We start from the raw sequence: 18,459 nt of genomic DNA on the forward strand, positions 1-18,459 counted from the left end.
TTGGTAGTTGCAATATGTAGAACTTCTTCAGTCAGATAACTTCTTAGCCCATAGTTTTCCCTCTGCTATTACACTATCCACCAAGTATTTAACAGAGTGATTATTCTCATCACACTATTCTTTTAGTATAGGGAATGGGTTATATATATATATATATATAAAACTAGATCTGATAGAGTGCCTGATGAACTATGGGTGGAGGTTCCTGACACTGTACAGGAGACAGGGATCACCACCATCCCCATGGAAAAGAAATGCAAAAAAGCAAAATGGCTGTCTGGGGAGGGCTTACAAATAGCTGTGAAAAAAGAGAAGCGAAAAGCAAAGGAGAAAAGGAAAGATATAAGCATCTGAATGCAGAGTTCCAAAGAATAGCAAGAAGAGATAAGAAAGCCTTCCTCAGCGATCAAGGCAAAGAAATAGAGGAAAACAACAAAATGGGAAAGACTAGAGATCTCTTCAAGAAAATTAGAGATACCAAGGGAACATTTCATGCAAAGATGGGCTCGATAAAGGACAGAAATGGTAAGGACCTAACAGAAGCAGAAGATATTAAGAAGAGGTGGCAAGAATACACAGAAGAACTGTACAAAAAAGAGCTTCACGACCCAGATACGCACAATGGTGTGATCACTCACTCAGAGCCAGACATCCTGGAATGTGAAGTCAAGTGGGCCTTAGAAAGCATCACTATGAACAAAGCTAGTAGAGGTGATGGAATTCCACTGTGAAAGTGCTGCACTCAATATGCCAGCAAATTTGGCCACAAGACTGGAAAAGGTCAGTTTTCATTCCAATCCCAAAGAAAGGCAATACAAAGAATGCTCAAACTATCACACAATTGCACTTATCTCACATGCTGGTAAGATCAGATCAGATCAGATCAGTCACTCAGTCATGTCCGACTCTTTGCGACCCCGTGAATCGCAGCACACCAGGCCTCCCTGTCCATCACCAACTCCCGGAATTCACTCAGGCTCACGTCCATCGAGTTGGTGATGCCATCGAGCCATCTCATCCTCTGTCGTCCCCTTCTCCTCTTGCCTCCAGTCCCTCCCAGCATCAGAGTCATTTCCAATGAGTCAACTCTTCACATGAGGTGGCCAAAGTACTGGAGTTTCAGCTTTAGCATCATTCCTTCCAAAGAAATCCCAGGGCTGATCTCCTTCAGAATGGACTGGTTGGATCTCCTTGCAGTCCAAGGGACTCTCAGGAGTCTTCTCCAACACCACAGTTCAAAAGCATCAATTCTTCGGTGCTCAGCCTTCTTCACAGTCCAACTCTCACATCCATACATGACCACAGGAAAAACCATAGCCTTGACTAGACGGACCTTTGTTGGCAAAGTAATGTCTCTGCTTTTGAATATGCTATCTAGGTTGGTCATCACTTTCCTTCCAAGGAGTAAGCGTCTTTTAATTTCATGGCTGCAGTCACCATCTGTAGTGATTTTGGAGCCCAGAAAAATAAAGTCTGACACTGTTTCCACTGTTTCCCCATCTATTTCCCATGAAGTGATGGGACTGGATGCCATGACCTTCGTTTTCTGAAAGTTGAGCTTTAAGCCAACTTTTTCACTCTCCACTTTCACTTTCATCAAGAGGCTTTTGAGTTCCCCTTCACTTTCTGCCATAAGGGTGGTGTCATCTGATATCTGAGGTTATTGATACTTCTCCTGGCAATCTTGATTCCAGCTTGTGTTTCTTCCAGTCCAGCGTTAAAAATAACGCTCAAAATTCTCCAAGCCAGGCTTCAGCAATACACGAACCGTCAACTTCCAGATGTTCAAGCTGGTTTTAGAAAAGGCAGAGGAACGAGGATCAAATTGCCAACATCCGCTGGATCATGGAAAAAGCAAGAGAGTTCCAGAAAAACATCTATTTCTGCTTTACTGTCTATGCCAAGGCCTTTGACTGTGTGAATCACAATAAACTGTGGAAAATTCTTCAAGAGGTGGGAATACAGACCACCTGACCTGCCTCTTGAGAAACCTGTATGCAGGTCAGGAAGCAACGGTTAGAACTGGACATAGAACAACAGACTGGTTCCAAATAGGAAAAGGAGTACGTCAAGGCTGTATATTGTCACCCTGCTTATTTATCTTATATGTAGAGTACATTATGAGAAATGCTGGGCTGCATGAAGCACAAGTTGGAATCAAGATTACTGGGAGAAATATCAATAACCTCAGATATGCAGATGACACCACCCTTATAGCAGAAAGTGAAGAGGAACTCAAAAGCCTCTTGATGAAAGTGAAAGTGGAGAGTGAAAAAGTTGGCTTAAAGCTTAATATTCAGAAAACTAAGATCATGGTATCTGGTCCCATCACTTCATGGGAAATAGATGGGGAAACAGTGGAAACAGTGTCAGACTTTATTTTTTGGGGCTTCAAAATCACTGCAGATGGTGACTGCAGCCATGAAGTTAAAAGGCGCTTACTCCTTGGAAGGAAAGTTATGACCAACCTAGATAGCATATTCAAAAGCAGAGACATTACTTTGCCAACAAAGGTTCGTCTAGTCAAGGCTACAGTTTTTCCAGTGGTCATGTATGGATGTGAGAGTTGGACTGTGAAAAAGCTGAGTGCCGAAGAATTGATACTTTTGAACTGTGGTGTTGGAGAAGCCTCTTGAGAGTCCCTTGTGCTGCAAAGAGATCCAACCAGTCCATCCTAAAGGAGATCAGTCCTAGGTGTTCTTTGAAAGGACTGATGTTGAAGCTGAAACTCCAATACTTTGGCCACCTCATGCGAAGAGTTAACTTATTGGAAAAGACTCTGATGCTGGGAGTGATTGGGGGCAGGAGGAGAAGGGGACAGAGGATGAGATGGTTGGATGGCATCATCGACTCGATGGACATGAGTTTGGGTGAACTCCAGGAGTTGGTGATTGATGGACAGGGAGGCCTGGCGTGCTGCGTTTCATGGGGTCGCAAAGAGTCAGACATGACTGAGTGACTGAACTGAACGAACTGATACACATATGAAGAAGGAAATGGCAACCCACTCCAGTATTCTTGCCTGGGGAATCCCATGGACAGGGGTGCCTGGCGGGCTACAGTCCATGGGATCACCAAGAGTCAGTCATGACTGAAGTGACTTAGCACACACATATATATATAAAAGAAATGTATGCAAGTTGATGAAGGATAATATAGTAATATCAATAATGTCCTTTCTAATTAGTATGTAAGTAAAACAAAGTGTGGGCTTCCCTGGTAGCTCAGACCTGGTGGTTATATATATAACCCAGTCCCTACATTAAAAGAATTGTGTGATAGGTGAGAATAATAACACTGTTAATATCTCTTTGTACAGCTCTCAGTAACCTTAAGAAATCAAACCAGGGTCTGCATTGCAGGCAGATTCTTTACCAATTGAGCTATCAGGGAAGCCCAATAGCTCACACATGAACAGAGAAAGGGTGCTCAATAAACATTTGTCTAATAGGTTTTCTTTATGCATTTACTTTTACTATGAATACACCAACTTAAACAATTTAGCAAAGATACAATATAATGAAAAGATCTAAAAGGCCAGGAACAATTTAGACAACTTTTCAAGATTATACCTACCTTGTGAGTCCAAATAAACAAAATATATGTATTATATTATGTTTGTATTTATTCTGAATTGTGCACTAATACCTGGTCAATAAAAAGACTGCTGCTACTGCTGCTAATTCGCTTCAGGCATGTCCAACTCTGTGCGACCCCATAGACGACAGCCCACCACGCTCCCCTATCCCTGGGATTCTCCAGGCAAGAACACTGGAGTGGGTTGCCATTTCCATCTCCAATGCATGAAAGTGAAAAGTGAAAGTGAAGTCGCTCAGTCATGTCCGACTCTCAGCGACCCCATCTACTGCAGCTTACCAGGCTCCTCCAGCCATGGGATTTTCCAGGCAAGAGTACTGGAGTGGGGTGCCATTGCCTTCTCCAATAAAAAGACTACATAGAGTCTAATACAGACTTTAGTAGATACATATACAGCAAAATATGTTAAAATAATATTAAAATAATACAATGATGAAGCATTAGATATATCATATACATGTCAAGAAAAAGAGTTTTGATGAGGAATGAGAGTAACAACTGCACATGGATATTTAAAACAGAAAATCATTTGGCCATGCCTTAATGACTCTCCAAAGGACAGAGACTCAAAATGCTTTCAAAACACCTTACATAGATATGTACTCCAGTTTTACTTTTCATTTTCATAACATCTGTAACATATTGCCTAACCCCAAATTCCTGCATAATGGAACAATAAAAACTAAGAAAGACTATTCCATTTACTGTGTTACTTATGCAGAGGTTAAAAAATCAGTTTCTTTAAATACGTCAAGATGAAAATAATAGGAAAACTGAAGAACCATGGTATGCAGGACAGAAACTGGCAACTTCTCAGTGTGGCACACTGTGAACATTAAAATCCGTTTAATGAACAGATGAATGAGTGAATGACTGACTGCTAAAACATGAAGATAAAAATTTACAAAACAAATACACTTTGGAGAAAACAATGAGAAGAAATTCCACCAGATCTGCAGAAGATCGGTAAAATAAAACTAACACCATTAAGTAAAAAGTACTTAATGTGAATTTAATTCATTTTGCAAAGGAAATACCTTCAGTTAATACAAAAGCATCTTACAAACCAGCAGAGTGCCTCAACTATGTCCTTCCCTATGCCGTTCAGACAACAACCAGTTTCTTCAAGTTGGAGACCATACCATTCAACAGTAGCAGGGTCAAGTGACTACTGAAGTCAATGTTACACAGAGAGGAGGCTGCAGGCTGTGGCAGTAGGAAGAGTAAAACAAGACGCACAGAGGAGGAGTAGAAAGACAAAATGCATTCTAAACTACTTGATTCATCTAACAAATGCAAATACACATGACATCCTTGATTTAGATTTCTTTTTGTTAGAAGCCCAAGGCAAAAGAAAAATGAGAATGGGAAAGGGCAGTTAAGTAATAATCATTCATTGGCTATAGCCATGAGCATGATGTAAAACAAGTCTATTCACTTTCTATTAAAAAATTCATACCTCCTCCTCTCAGATTTAAACAGGTATTCACAACTTCACAGCTTATCTTTTGGTCTTCAATATTAATTATTCAAGAAAACTCATTTTTTAAAAATAGGGGGCAAGGAAGGGAATAAAAAGAAGGAAAAGTCTGAAAATTACGGAACTTGATGTCTCTCTACTGTCTAACCACTTTAGGCAGACATAAGCCTAGAGTAAATATTAGATAAACCAAAAGGGTCTAAAGTTAGACGACTATAATTTTTGGTTAGAAAACTCAAGGCAGAAGCCTCAATACCATCTCCCTAACATTTTAATAGAGTAGAGACCTGAAAAACAACCAATTATTGCCAACTCAAAAGTCATCTTAACCTCATAACTAAGAGTGGTAATCCTATTGAAATGTATTACTTCTTAACTTCCTTTAAAAAAATTTTTTTATTTTTATAAACAATATACTTTTATTTACTTTTTTTCCTAAATGGAAATATATGTGTTGTTAAAGGTTTTAGATGGTGATCGCAGCAATGAAATTAAAAGACGTTTACTCCTTGGAAGGAAAGTTATGACCAATCTAGACAGCATATTAAAAAGTGGAGACATTACTTTGCCAACAAAGGTCCGTCCAGTCAAGGCTATGGTCTTTCCAGTGGTCATGTAGCGGATGTGAAAGTTAAGGAGTACGTCAAGGCTATATATTGTCACCCTGCTTATTTAACTTATATGCAGAGTACATCATAAGAAACTCTGGGCTGGAGGAAGCACAAGCTGGAATCAAGATTGCCGGGAGAAATATTAATAACTTCAAATATGCAGATGACACCATCCTTATGGGAGAAAGTGAAGAACTAAAGAGCCTCTTGATGAAAGTGAAAGAGGAGAGTGAAAAAGTTGGCTTAAAGCTTAATATTCAGAAAATATTCAGAGGATGAGATGGTTGGATGGCATCACCGACTCGATGGACATGGGTTTGGGTAGACTCCAGGAGCTGGTGATAGACAGGGAGGCCTGGCATGCTGTAGTTCATGGGGTCGCAAAGAGTCAGACACAACTGAGCGACTGAACTGGAAATATTTAAAGAACAACCATATCATATTTAAAGGAGGTCTGGCTGAAAGTCCTAAACAGTACTAACACTTTATTTCTCCCTCAAAAATTGTATAAGAACACTGAAAGAGAACCATTTGGCCTCAATATGAAATAGTTTATAAATCTGGAGATATTTCAATACAGCCCCTACCATACACACGTTTACAGTCTCTACATTTCTACCCATTTAACAAGAATGTTCTTCCACCAAGGACTTTTGGAAGTTCATTTATTGTAAACTGTCCAGTAGTCATGGAATAATAACCCAGTGCATCCTCCAGAAAAGTGAAACCCTTTGATCCCTTCTATACCAGTGATCAAACTTCTTGGAAAACCTAAGATCCCCTCTTGTCCAACTCCCTCACTAAATATTTCTAATTTATTTTTGATAGTTACATTTTCCATAATTAAGATTATGTGCTTGATAACTATATGACATTCCATGGGGTCCATGGGAATTCCTGGGCTCGTCAGAAATCAAGGAGGAGGACCCTAGCTCCAAGGGATGAGTGGAGATTTCACCTGGATGGTTTTTATATTTCTACATTTACACTTGGAAGGAAAGTCAGTTATATTAACAACAAAACTTGGAGATCTTAGAACCTTAACCTCTGTTGGTCTTTGAAGATTCTGCCTGAAGTTCTTAAAATACCAGGGCCAGGTGTGCTGGTGTCTAAGCTAGATGCCCAGGCATCAGGAGAAGGCTACAGTTCAGCACGGAATGAATGCCTATTACATTCAAAGCTTGGTGCTTATTCCTATAGAAAGATTCCATGACCAAAAATGTAGACTTTTTAAAGAACAATAGGCAATTCCTCAACAGAAAGATCCTGCTACATGGATGAAGGAAAGGCATCTAGAAAAAGAAATGATAACAACTGTTAAAATAATTAGATGAAACTGTTATAAGTGTTCCTCAAAGTGTGATTCAAAGACCAACAGCTTTAGAAGCACTCTGTAGTAGTTCTTTAAAATGCAGAACTCTGAGCCTTACCCCAGACCTACTGAATCAAAACCTCTGAGAGTGATGCTCAGGAATCCACATGCTATTTTATGCACATTAAAATATAAGAGTAACTATATTCAAGGGATGTTAACTATGAATCTGCACTATATGTGGTAACCTGTATATTATATAGAAAGCAATAGGGAACCAGCACTGGAGTAGAACAAGGTAAAAACTATAGTTAAGAAAATGTTTTCCATATGGTAAACCTGTTATGATGAAAAACAATAAACATTTCATCCTCTGCAAAAACAGACTATCTTATTCTACGGTATCAAGTTTAATTAAACTCAAATATTTAAATGCAAAACAAAATGAGAGGTAGTTTTACAATATTTTCAGTTGTTATTCAAAATGGTACTTGAATATTTCCATTAAGTATGTGTCAGTCTAATTTATGAAACTAGAAAACAAGTCCTGGCCACTGTACATAAATCAGGATTTAAAGTCTAACTAATGTACAAACGTCTTTAAAACATCTCAGCTGTGTAAAGTTGACATTTTTCTCTAGAATTAATGATTCCCTGGCTATTGAAGTAGGAAGCCGTCTCCTCAAATACCCTTTGGCTCAGTTCCACCAGGACTCATATGCTCTCCATGCTGACCCGAAGATGGACCCCAGTGTGCAGTCCATCACTCAGAACACAGTGATGCTCCACCCTCACAAGCCTTCCTGCTTCTCAGACCTGCTGCCTGAGCTAAGTGTCTCCACCTCACCCTGTTATTTATCTGGTGCCTTGAAAACAAATTATTTTATTTCTGTCACTGAGCATCTTTATTAAAACAGTTGTTTATAGCAACTCTAATCAAGGACCCAAAATACTGAACAATAAAAATTCTCTGATAAATTTTAAGTAGTCATAGGCAGTTTTAAAACATAGGCACGTTATAAGGTGTTAAATCAAATTTTGATGAACTATTATATTTGACACACGGAAGCAGCAAGGAAATCTCCCACAAAAGAAAGAATGCTTCAGTAATTTGAACAATTACCTTTAATGAATCCAGTTTGAAAATTTCTGATTTTTAATACCTTTCTTCCTCACATTGACGTTATTGAAACAAAGGAGAGTGAAAGATTATAACATTTAGAGAATAAGGACTGTAATAACATGTAGAGAAATATTTAACAGAAAAGTTCTCCAGGAGACAAAAATCACTTGTCCTTAACCATAACCTACAGGCTTTATTTATATATATCCTTAACAATAACTTTTGATGCAGAGAATGATCTGGAGTCTGATGTCTTAAAAAAAAAAAAAAAACCTCTCCTTCAGCACTGCTGCTGCTGCTAAGTCGCTTCAGTCATGTCCGACTCTGTGCGACCCCATAGACAGCAGCCCACCAGGCTCCCCCGTCCCTGGGATTCTCCAGGCAAGAACACTGGAGTGGGTTGCCATTTCCTTCTCCAATGCATGAAAGTGAAAAGTGAAAGTGAAGTCGCTCAGTCGTGTCCGACTCTAGCTACCCCATGGACTGCAGCCCACCAGGCTCCTCCATCCATGGGATTTTCCAAGCACAGCACAGTACCATAAATATTCCCACCATGACCAAATTCAGGTTACCACCATGATGTCATTGATGATAGAGATGGGAAGACAGGTACACAGCCTGATCTAGGGAGCTGGCATAACCCAGATCCAGGTTGGCACTGGAGGAAGGCCCCAGGCACTGAAAACAGTGTTGTCTTATGAAGATCTGTTCCCTACTGCCTTGCTCTTGACACTGCAGACCTCACCTGACACCTTACTGATGCTTTGTCCAACTCTTGTCCTCCCAACCCACGCCTTCAGGTATACTTTTCTCTGAAACCCAAACTACCATAACTTTATCACTTAAAAAAAAAAATGTTTACAGAGATGGTGATTTCCCTCCCCTTTCTCATAACACTTAGTGATTTCTTGGAATGCCCTCTGTGCTAAATACTAATTGTCCTAAAACAAATCACATAGAATAAGGCATAATGCCTTTAACTAATTTTTGGCTTGGTTTAGCAACTAACACAACAGCAGGTGGAGACAGTTAAATATTCCTGCATGGGCATTATGTTGGAAATTAAACAATAATTATGAATTTAACAAACAATTTCTATATTTATTATTCACGTATATTTCTTAACATTAAAAATGCCTGATAAAAATATAAAGTGTGTCCTGAAAATATAATTCAAGCACGTCAAGTTTCTTATCTTAAAACTGCAATATTAACTGTGTCAGCAAGATATTATACTAATAGCAATCTCCACTGCTACCAACAGTGTAGCTTTGGATAAATAGCTTAACCTTGCTGGGGCTCTTTTTCTAAAATAGGAATCATGATATCAATCTCAGAATATTCTTGTAAAAATTAAATAAAGCATCTTCAAAGTGTATAGTGCTGATAAATAATTAACTCTCAAAAATGGAAGCAAATTGTTAGTTTTCTCCACAGTCACTGTCCTGACCTAGCAATCCTTTTATAAAAGTTTCTAGTTATTGCAGGAAAGCCTCTGCATCAGAACACTAAGTATCCTTATGGTTTTTAATATTTCCCATGTGCATGACACCCAGGTCTCAGTCCCCAGCACAACCAGAGTCTCAAGTCTAACCTTGCCCAGGTTTTAACTGCCCATGGCTACTGTCTCTAAACCCCTGAGGTGAAGACATAACCCTTTGTAATAAACAACATTAGCAGCCCTTCTGGTTTTTGGAAACAGAAACCAAAATGCATCATTACTGGTAGTTTTTTTTAATTTATTTTTAATTGGAGGATAATTGCATTATAATGTTGTATTGGTTTCTGCCATACAAGAATCAGCCATAAGTATACATATGTCCCCTACTTCTTGAACCTCCCTCCCACCTTCCAATCCCTCCTATCCCTCTAGGTCATCACAGAGTACCTGGCTGAGTTCACTGTGGTATACAGCAACTTCCTATTAACTATCTATTTTACATATGGTAATTTATATTTTTCAGTGTTACTCTTTCAATTTGTCCTACCCTCTCCTTCCTCCGCTAGCTAACAGAAGTCAAAATACAGAGAATGTTACTCAATTTTTTTATTCTGACTAGTACAGCTTTCACTTGATAACACTATAACATCTACAAGATAGATGTGTATAGAGACAAGTGTAAATAACCTAAGTAAATTAGTGAAAATATTTCAACAGTACATTAAAGAATTAAGTTACTATAATCAAATAAATGTAGAAATCTATAAAAGTAAGACCCTTGAAGTAGGAAATGGCAACCTGCTCCAGGATTCTGGCCTGGAAAATTCCACGGACAGAGGAACCTGGCAGGCTATAGCGCATGGGGTCACAAAAAGTCAGACACGACTGAGCAACTGAGCACACACAGCACACACAAGGGTGAACGTATCTGAGTATTTTAAAAGACCATCTCAATAAATGCCAAAATGAACTTAATAAAATTATATACCTATTTGTTATTTTTTTTAATCTTTTAAAATTTATGAATAAAATAGTTCCTTACCAGGAATCATTAAATAGTATTTAATAGTTTAATAGGAACTATTAAATAGTATTAAAAGGCAAAACAAATAGCAAACAGCATATGCATAATTTAACACAAGAGGCATTTTCATCAAACTAGGAGCACAGCCTGGTTCTGTAATAGGGCATTAAAGAGAAATTAAAGATATGCTGGTGGAAATAAAAAGATAAACTAATCATTATCAGCAAATACTTTGTCTCCCACTTTTAGAGAAAATGAAGTCATCAAAGAAGGACTCCACAGTAAGTCTTTGCAAGACTTACCTGCAGTTTCCCGCACATTTTCCTCTTTCCATTTGGTAGGAGTAGAAGAGGTATCCCTTCATGCTTGTCAAGAGTACAGGAATTATCCTTGCCTAGTTTTCAGTCCCGGAATCACTCTATCATTTCTTTCTGTTACTTTCAATGGCACCTACTTTAAGGCTCTAATCCTCCTGTCATGTTCCCTTTCAAGGTCCCAGTCCACAGGACACTACCCAACCAGCTTTCCTCCTGTTTCAGCAACACTGTCTCTCCTTACCCCACCTCCTGGTACCCTTCTTCACTCATTCCACATCCATTCCTACTGGCCTCTGTTAAACTTCAAACAAACAAACAGCTCCCACCTTAGAATTACCTAACTTCCTTATGCCTACACAAATACCATCATGGCTTGAATGCTCACTTTTTTCATCGCCTAACCTTCTGTTTGGCTTTTTTTTGGCACTTGCTGCTGGTCTCTCTCTAAGAACACAAACTCCATGATGACAAGGTATTTGTCTGATATACAGGAATCACTCAATAAACACTGGTTGAATGAATGCATCTAACAGGACAAAGTAGTATTTATGGAACTTATCCCAGTTAGGATCTGAAGATACAAGCAAATTCCATGAACAGTGACATATATACTCCCTTCTTTCTTTTTGTCATTTCATTAGACTTCCATCAAGCCAAGCCTATAGTCATACTCCAGACTTCCCTATGAACAGTGTGTCTTTAAGGTAAAAAAAAAAAAAAAAACAGTGGCAGTTCTCAGCTGGCATCAGCTAAGAGTACTGCAATGAAAAAGTCTCATTTTGAGGTTCCTGAAGGATTGTGGGGACAGTATGTTTCCCATGAGGGGTGAATTTCTAGTCTACTTCACAAGAAGAGAGAGGAGGGGAATGAGGTATGATCCTCACTGATTAACAGGAAGTAGTAAAAGAACCATCAGGGGCTTAGAAGGGATAAGACTGAGAGACTTGACAAAAGGCTATAAGGAAGAAGCACACGATGTCCCTCCTGAAAAGAGTCCAATGCGTAAGAACATCTTTCCATGTCAATACTCAACAAAAAGTCCCCAGTGCAACAAAGTTTATTAACATTCTGGTCAATAAGTCTCTTTTCTCAGCCATGCCAGTATTTGCATGATAAGTACTTACTGAATAAATTAAGAAATGCAAATGAAATTACTATATAACTAAAATACCTAAGAGAATCAATTAAAAATATTTTAATCTGTCAAATATAGAGTAAGATGCTTAGTTTAAAAATTAAAATTAAAAATAGCAGCTTTTACTCAGATCAGCAAAGAAGAGTTAGAAAATGTAATGGAATAAAACTATATTCAAACTACAAGAACAACAAAATAAATATAAATATCCTAACTAGAAAAGGATGGATGCTATATTTTTAGAATTTTACTAAAATAAAATTTGAGCAAATGAAAGGATATAGCATAGTCCCTGTATTGGAAAAAAATAATGAATATTTTAAAGATACTGATTATTGTCATGGCGGGTGGGAGGGAGGCTCAAGAGGAAGGAGATATATGTATACTTACAGCTGGTTCACATTGTTGTACCATAGAAACTAACAGAACATTGCAATACAATTATACTCCAATTAAAAAAATTATTCTCTCAACGAATCTACTGAAGCTAAAATAATTCTAGTAGCAATAATTTTGTCTTTATAAAATTATTCTAAACTTTGACACAACAGAAAAGAACCCATAAATAATGGGGGGAGGACTATATCCCTGATAGATATTAAAGCAAATTATAAATCCGCTAAACATAAAACACTGTGGGGACTTCCCTGGCAGTCCAGTGGTTAAGACTCTGCATTTCTATTACAGGGGACCTGGATGGGGAACAAAGAGTCCACATGCTGCGTGGTGCAACACTGTAGTGTTGGCACAATGAAACTAATAAGATAGTCAGAAACAGGTTGCAATAAGAATAGAATATAAGATAAAGGAGACTGGGAAAAAATTATTTCTTCATACATGAAAATAAATTTCAGAACTAAGTGTTAAAAAAATATTTATGTATGGAAAGGAAAAAATTATGCTATTTACTTTTTGTTAAACATAAATGTTTATATTTACAGCCAAAAAGAGTAAACCTTCTATACATTAAAATTGATATAACCAAACTATAAATCACCAGAGAGGCAGAGACTTTGGTTAGCCATTGCTATATTTCCAGAACTTCAAATAATATCTGGTACATTGTAGATTTTAAGCAATTTACTTTTTTCCAAATGACATCATTTGAGTCTATTCCTTTGGATTAAACTTGGACTTTTTTTTACATTAAACAATGGCTTAAAATATCTACAATTGCCCTTTTCATGAAGATGGCGCCGAAGGCGAAGAAGGAAGCCCCTGCTCCTCCTAAAGCTGAAGCCAAAGCAAAGGCTTTGAAGGCCAAGAAAGCAGTGTTGAAAGGTGTCCACAGCCACAAAAAAAAGAAGATCCGGACGTCGCCCACCTTCCGGCGGCCCAAAACACTGCGGCTCAGGAGGCAGCCCAAATACCCTCGGAAGAGCGCCCCTAGGAGAAACAAACTTGACCACTATGCCATCATCAAATTCCCCCTCACCACCGAGTCAGCCATGAAGAAAATAGAAGACAACAACACACTGGTATTCATTGTGGACGTCAAGGCCAACAAGCACCAAATTAAACAGGCTGTGAAGAAGCTCTATGACATTGACGTGGCTAAGGTCAATACTCTGATCAGGCCTGATGGAGAGAAGAAGGCATATGTTCGACTGGCTCCTGACTATGATGCTTTGGATGTTGCCAACAAAATTGGCATCATCTAAACTGAGTCCAGCTGGCTAATTCCAAATATAAAAGTTTTCACTATAAAAAAAAAAATAAAAAAAAAAAATAAAATATCTACAATTTCTACCAAAAAGTTAGCTGAATTGTGATTTACCTGTTCAAAGAGTCATGTCCAACTGTTTGAGACCCCATGGACTGTAGCCTGCCAGGCTCCTCTGTTCATGGGATTTTCCAGGCAAGAATACACGATTGGGTTGTCATTTCCTACTCCAGGGTTTTCCCAACCCAAGAATCAAACCTGCATCTTTTGAGTCTTCTGCATCAGCAGGCAAATTCTTTACCATTGCATCACTTGGGAAACCTTGAATTGATATAGGGATTGCATTCAATCTACTGATCAAATTGTAAAGTATTGCCGTCTTATCATTAAGTCTTTCAATCAATTATCTAAATAATAGTTTGTAGTTTTCAGAGTATAAATTTTGCTCTTCTTTTGTTAAATACATTCCTAAGTAGTGTATCTTTTTTGATACTATTGTATATAGAATTATTTTCTTACTTTAATTTTTTGATTGTGCATTGCAAGTATATAAAAATACAGTTAATTTTTGTATCTTTATCTTGTGTCCTCTAACCTTGCAGAGCTAATTTATTAGTTCTAATAGTTTTTTAGTGATTTCCTTAAGAATTTCTATGTACTTGATTATACCATCTGAAAAGAGGTAATTTTACTCTATCCTTTCCAATATGAATGTCTTTTATTTTTTCTCTTGCCCAACTGCCCTAGCTAGAACTTCCAGTACAACATTAAGTAGAAGTGACAATAGTAGATATCCTTGTCTTATTCCTAGTCTTAAAGGAAATGCATTCAATCTTTCACCATTAAGCACGATGTTAGCTGTGAGTTTTTCATACATGTCCTTGAGGAAGTTCCTTTGTATTTGACAAGTGTTCCATGACAGGGTGTAGGTTTCCTTTAATGCTTTTTTCTAAGCTTATTGAGATGATCCTGTAACTTCTGTGTTCATTCGATTGATGTGATACATTACTTGATTTTCATATATTAAATCAATCTTGCACTGCTAGGATAAAACAAACCAATTCTCACATTCACGTAGAATTTTAAAAGACTCAGGATAGCCAAAACAATCTTGAAAAAGGAAGAACAAAGTAGAAAAATTCATTCTCAGTTTGAAAACGTAATACAAAGTAAAGGTAATTAAGAAAGAATGAGGACTTTCCTGATGGTCCAGGGGTTAAGAATTCACCTGCCAAAGCAGGGGACATAGTTCAATCTCTGCTCCGGGAAGAATCCATCTACAGAGGGGAAACTAAGCCCATGCATCACAACTACTGAAGCCTGCGCACTCTAGAGCCCATGCTCTGCAACAAGAGAAGCCACCACAATGAGATGCCCATGCACTGCAACTAGAGAGAAGCTCCCACTTGCCACAACTAGAGATAGCTTGCATGCAGCAACAAAGAGCCAGGGCATCTGAAAATAAATAAATTTTTTGAAAAAGGAGAAAGTATGGTACAGGCACAAATAGAGAGATATAGATCAACTGAATAGACTTGAAAGTCCAGAAATAAACCCATATATCTATGGCAAATTAATTTTCAATAAAGGAGCAAAAAAACATATAATGGAGAAAGAATAGTCTTTTCAACAAATGATGCTGAGACAATATACCTGCAGAAAATTAAGTTGAGTTCTTACTTTGTATAATATATAAAAATTAACTCAAAATGGATCAAAGGCCTAACTGTAAGAACAAAACTATAAAATGGTTAGAAGAAAACGTAAGGGTAAATCTCCACAACTTTGGTTTTTACTAATTATGAGACACCAACACTACAAGTGCTTCGATCTTAAACATTCAAAGAAATTGCTGGGAAAAGTAGCAAAATCCTCAAAAAGAAATGGAGAAAGATAAAAATAGCCAATTCACAAAAGAAGAAATACAAATACCAAATAAATACACACACAAAAAAAATTCCACATCATTGGTTTGGTTCAGTTCAGTCACTCAGTCATGTCTGACTCTTTGGGACTCCGTGAACCGCAGCACGCCAGCCCTCCCTGTCCATCACCAACTCCCAGAGTTCACCCAAACTCATGTCCATCAAGTTGGTGATGCCATCCAGCCATCTCATCCTCTGTCGTCCCCTTCTCCTCCTGCCCTCAATCCCTCCCAGCATCAGAGTCTTTTCCAGTGAGTCAACTCTCCGCATCAGGTGGCCAAAGTATTGGAGTTTCAGCTTTAGTTATCAGTCCTTCCAAAGAACACCCAGGACTGATCTCCTTTAGGATGGACTAATTGTACCTCCTTGCAGTCCAAAGGACTCTCAAGAGTCTTCTCCAACACCACAATTCAAAAGCATCAATTCTTCGGCACTCAGCTTTCTTCACAGTCCAACTCTCACATCCATACATGACCACTGGAAAAACCATAGCCTTGACTAGACAGACCTTTGTTGGCAAAGTAATGTCTCTGCTTTTTAATATGCTATCTAGGCTGGTCATAACTTTCCATCATTGGTTACAGAGAAACAAAAGATTAAAACAAAGCTCATTTGCCTATCAAATTATTATGGTGTTGAGAGGGGCAAAACAGTACATTAGATACAAATTCATATATAGATATAAATATAGATACAAATATACCTGTGTTGTATGTATGTACTTAGTCACTCAGTCCATGGGCATTCTCTGGGCAAGAATACTGGAGTGAGTTGCCATGCCCTCCTCCAGGGGATCTTCCCAATCCAGGGATAGAATAACACACACACCATGCATATTGATAAATGGAATATTGTGTGCCATATCAGTAAACAAAGGATGTCACAGTCATCAGCGATTGGCAGCTACCACCAGAGGGTGAACAGATGAGCCCTGAGGAAACTCAGGATGTGAAAACACAGGATATTCACCCCAGATAGCTGAGGTGCATGTCAAAGAAATGATTTCACTGAGCCCAGATCTTCCCATACATAGAAAAGCCCTAAATTCCTTAAACTTGAGATGTCTAGTTTCCTTTTATTAACAGTAGTCTTTGTTCCTTCTACCTTCCCTTTGTTGCAAAATTCCTATGTATCATAGCTTCCCCCTTTCCTTGTTGGAGTAGTTATCTCAGGGATACTTGAAATGCTGTCTCTTGAGCTTGAAATAGCAAAAATTCCCACCAAAAAAATAATAACTCTTGTGGAGCTCTACACCAAGGTCATATGTGTGGGGAGCCCTGTACCAAGGTCACAGAACAAAAATCTCTGGAACTTCCAGCACCATAGAAACTGTTGCCATGAGCCTCAGAATCTAAACCAGCAGTTACCTGACCCTATATATTGGGTAAAATACTCACCCTATTACCCATCTTATAGCAACCTAACCAATCACCAAATGCCAACCTTCCGGTAGGAATTTTTTCTGTCCTCGGGCTATAAAAACTGGCTAATACCCCATGAAAGGGGTCGGTTCTCCCTTGAGCTGGCCTGCTGTTCTAACTGTCTCCCACTCTAATAAATTTTATTCTCCCCTCATTCTGCCTCAAGTTTGGAAATTCTTTTTCATCCCACTCACACACAAAGACAGCGTTCAACTGTTAGGTTGCGTGTGCATGTTTTTTTTTTTTTTTTTCCAGTCAACAACATGCATATTCAATGTGATCTTGGCAAGGCAGCAGAAAACACTGGCATGAATACGTTCAGTTCACTTGCTCAGTCGTGTCCAACTCTCTGCGACCCCATGGACTGCAGCACACTAGGCTACCCTGTCCATCAACAACTCCCAGAGCTTACTCAGACTCATCAACATGAGTCGGTAATGCCATCCAACCATCTCATACTCTGTCATTCCCTTCTACTCACAGCTTCAAATTTTCTCAGCATCAGGGTCTTTTTCAGTGAGTCAGTTCTTTGCATCAGCTGGCCAAAATATTGAAGTTTCAGCTTCAGCATTGTCCTTCCAATGAATATTCAGGACTGATTTCCTTTAGAATAGACTGGTTGGATCTCCTTGCAGTCTAAGAGGCTCTAAAGAGTCTTCTCCAACACCACAGTTCAAAACCATCAATTCTTCTGTGCTCAGCTTTCTTTATAATCCAACTCTCACATCCATACATGACTACTGGAAAAACCACGGTTTTGACTAGACAGACCTTTGTTGGCAAAGTAATGTTGCTGCTTTTTAATATGCTATCTAGGTTGGTCATAGCTTTTCTTCCAAGGAGCAACGTCTTTTAATTTCAAGTCTGCAGTCACCATCTGCAGTGATTTTGGAATCCCAAGAAATAAAATCTGTTACTCTTTCCACTGTTTCCCCATCTATTTGCCATGAAGTGATGGGACTGGATGCCATGATCTTAGTTTTCTGAATGTTGGACTTTAAGCCAACTTTTTCACTCTCCTCTTTCACTTTCATCAAGAGGATCTTTAGTTCTTCTTCACTTTCTGCCATAAAGGTGGTGCCATCTGCATATCTAGGTTATTGATATTTCTCCAGGCAATCTTGATCACAGCTTGTGCTTCATCCAGTCTGGCATTTCACATGATGTACTCTGCATAAAAGCTAAATAAGCAGGGTGACAATACACAGCCTTGGTGTACTCCTTTCCCTATTTGGAACCAGTCTGTTGTTCCATGTCTAGTTCTAACTGTTGCTTCCTGACCTGCATACAGGTTTCTCAGGAGGCAGGTCAGGCATCCCTTTAAGAATTTTCTACAGTTTTTTGTGATCCATAGAAAGGCTTTGGCATAGTCAATAAAGCAAAAGTATATGTTTTTCTGGAACACTCTTG

General features: G+C 38.5%; 2 protein-coding genes across 23 annotated transcripts in view; one reads left to right on the forward strand and one right to left on the reverse strand.

Annotated features, from left to right (window-relative positions):
- The window catches only part of DNM3 (dynamin 3), a 658,236-nt gene that overhangs the window by 514,435 nt on the left and 125,342 nt on the right, over nt 1-18,459 (reverse strand). The window lies entirely within an intron of this gene.
- Nucleotides 13,218-13,774, forward strand: LOC147356695 (large ribosomal subunit protein uL23). Its single transcript, XM_086344669.1, has one exon. It carries the CDS (start codon nt 13,225-13,227, stop codon nt 13,699-13,701), a length of 477 nt encoding a protein of 158 aa, XP_086200795.1. The 5' UTR covers nt 13,218-13,224; the 3' UTR covers nt 13,702-13,774.

Source organism: Bos grunniens, chromosome 16 (assembly GCF_055505025.1).
Source record: "Bos grunniens cultivar Pamir isolate PY7600 chromosome 16, Bosgru_T2T1.0, whole genome shotgun sequence".
In the NCBI taxonomy this organism is placed as follows: Eukaryota; Metazoa; Chordata; class Mammalia; order Artiodactyla; family Bovidae; genus Bos; species Bos grunniens.

Excerpts from the sequence above, each read along its gene's own strand:
- LOC147356695 (XM_086344669.1), top strand. The coding sequence starts at position 13,225 with ATGAAGATGGCGCCGAAGGCGAAGAAGGAAGCCCCTGCTCCTCCTAAA.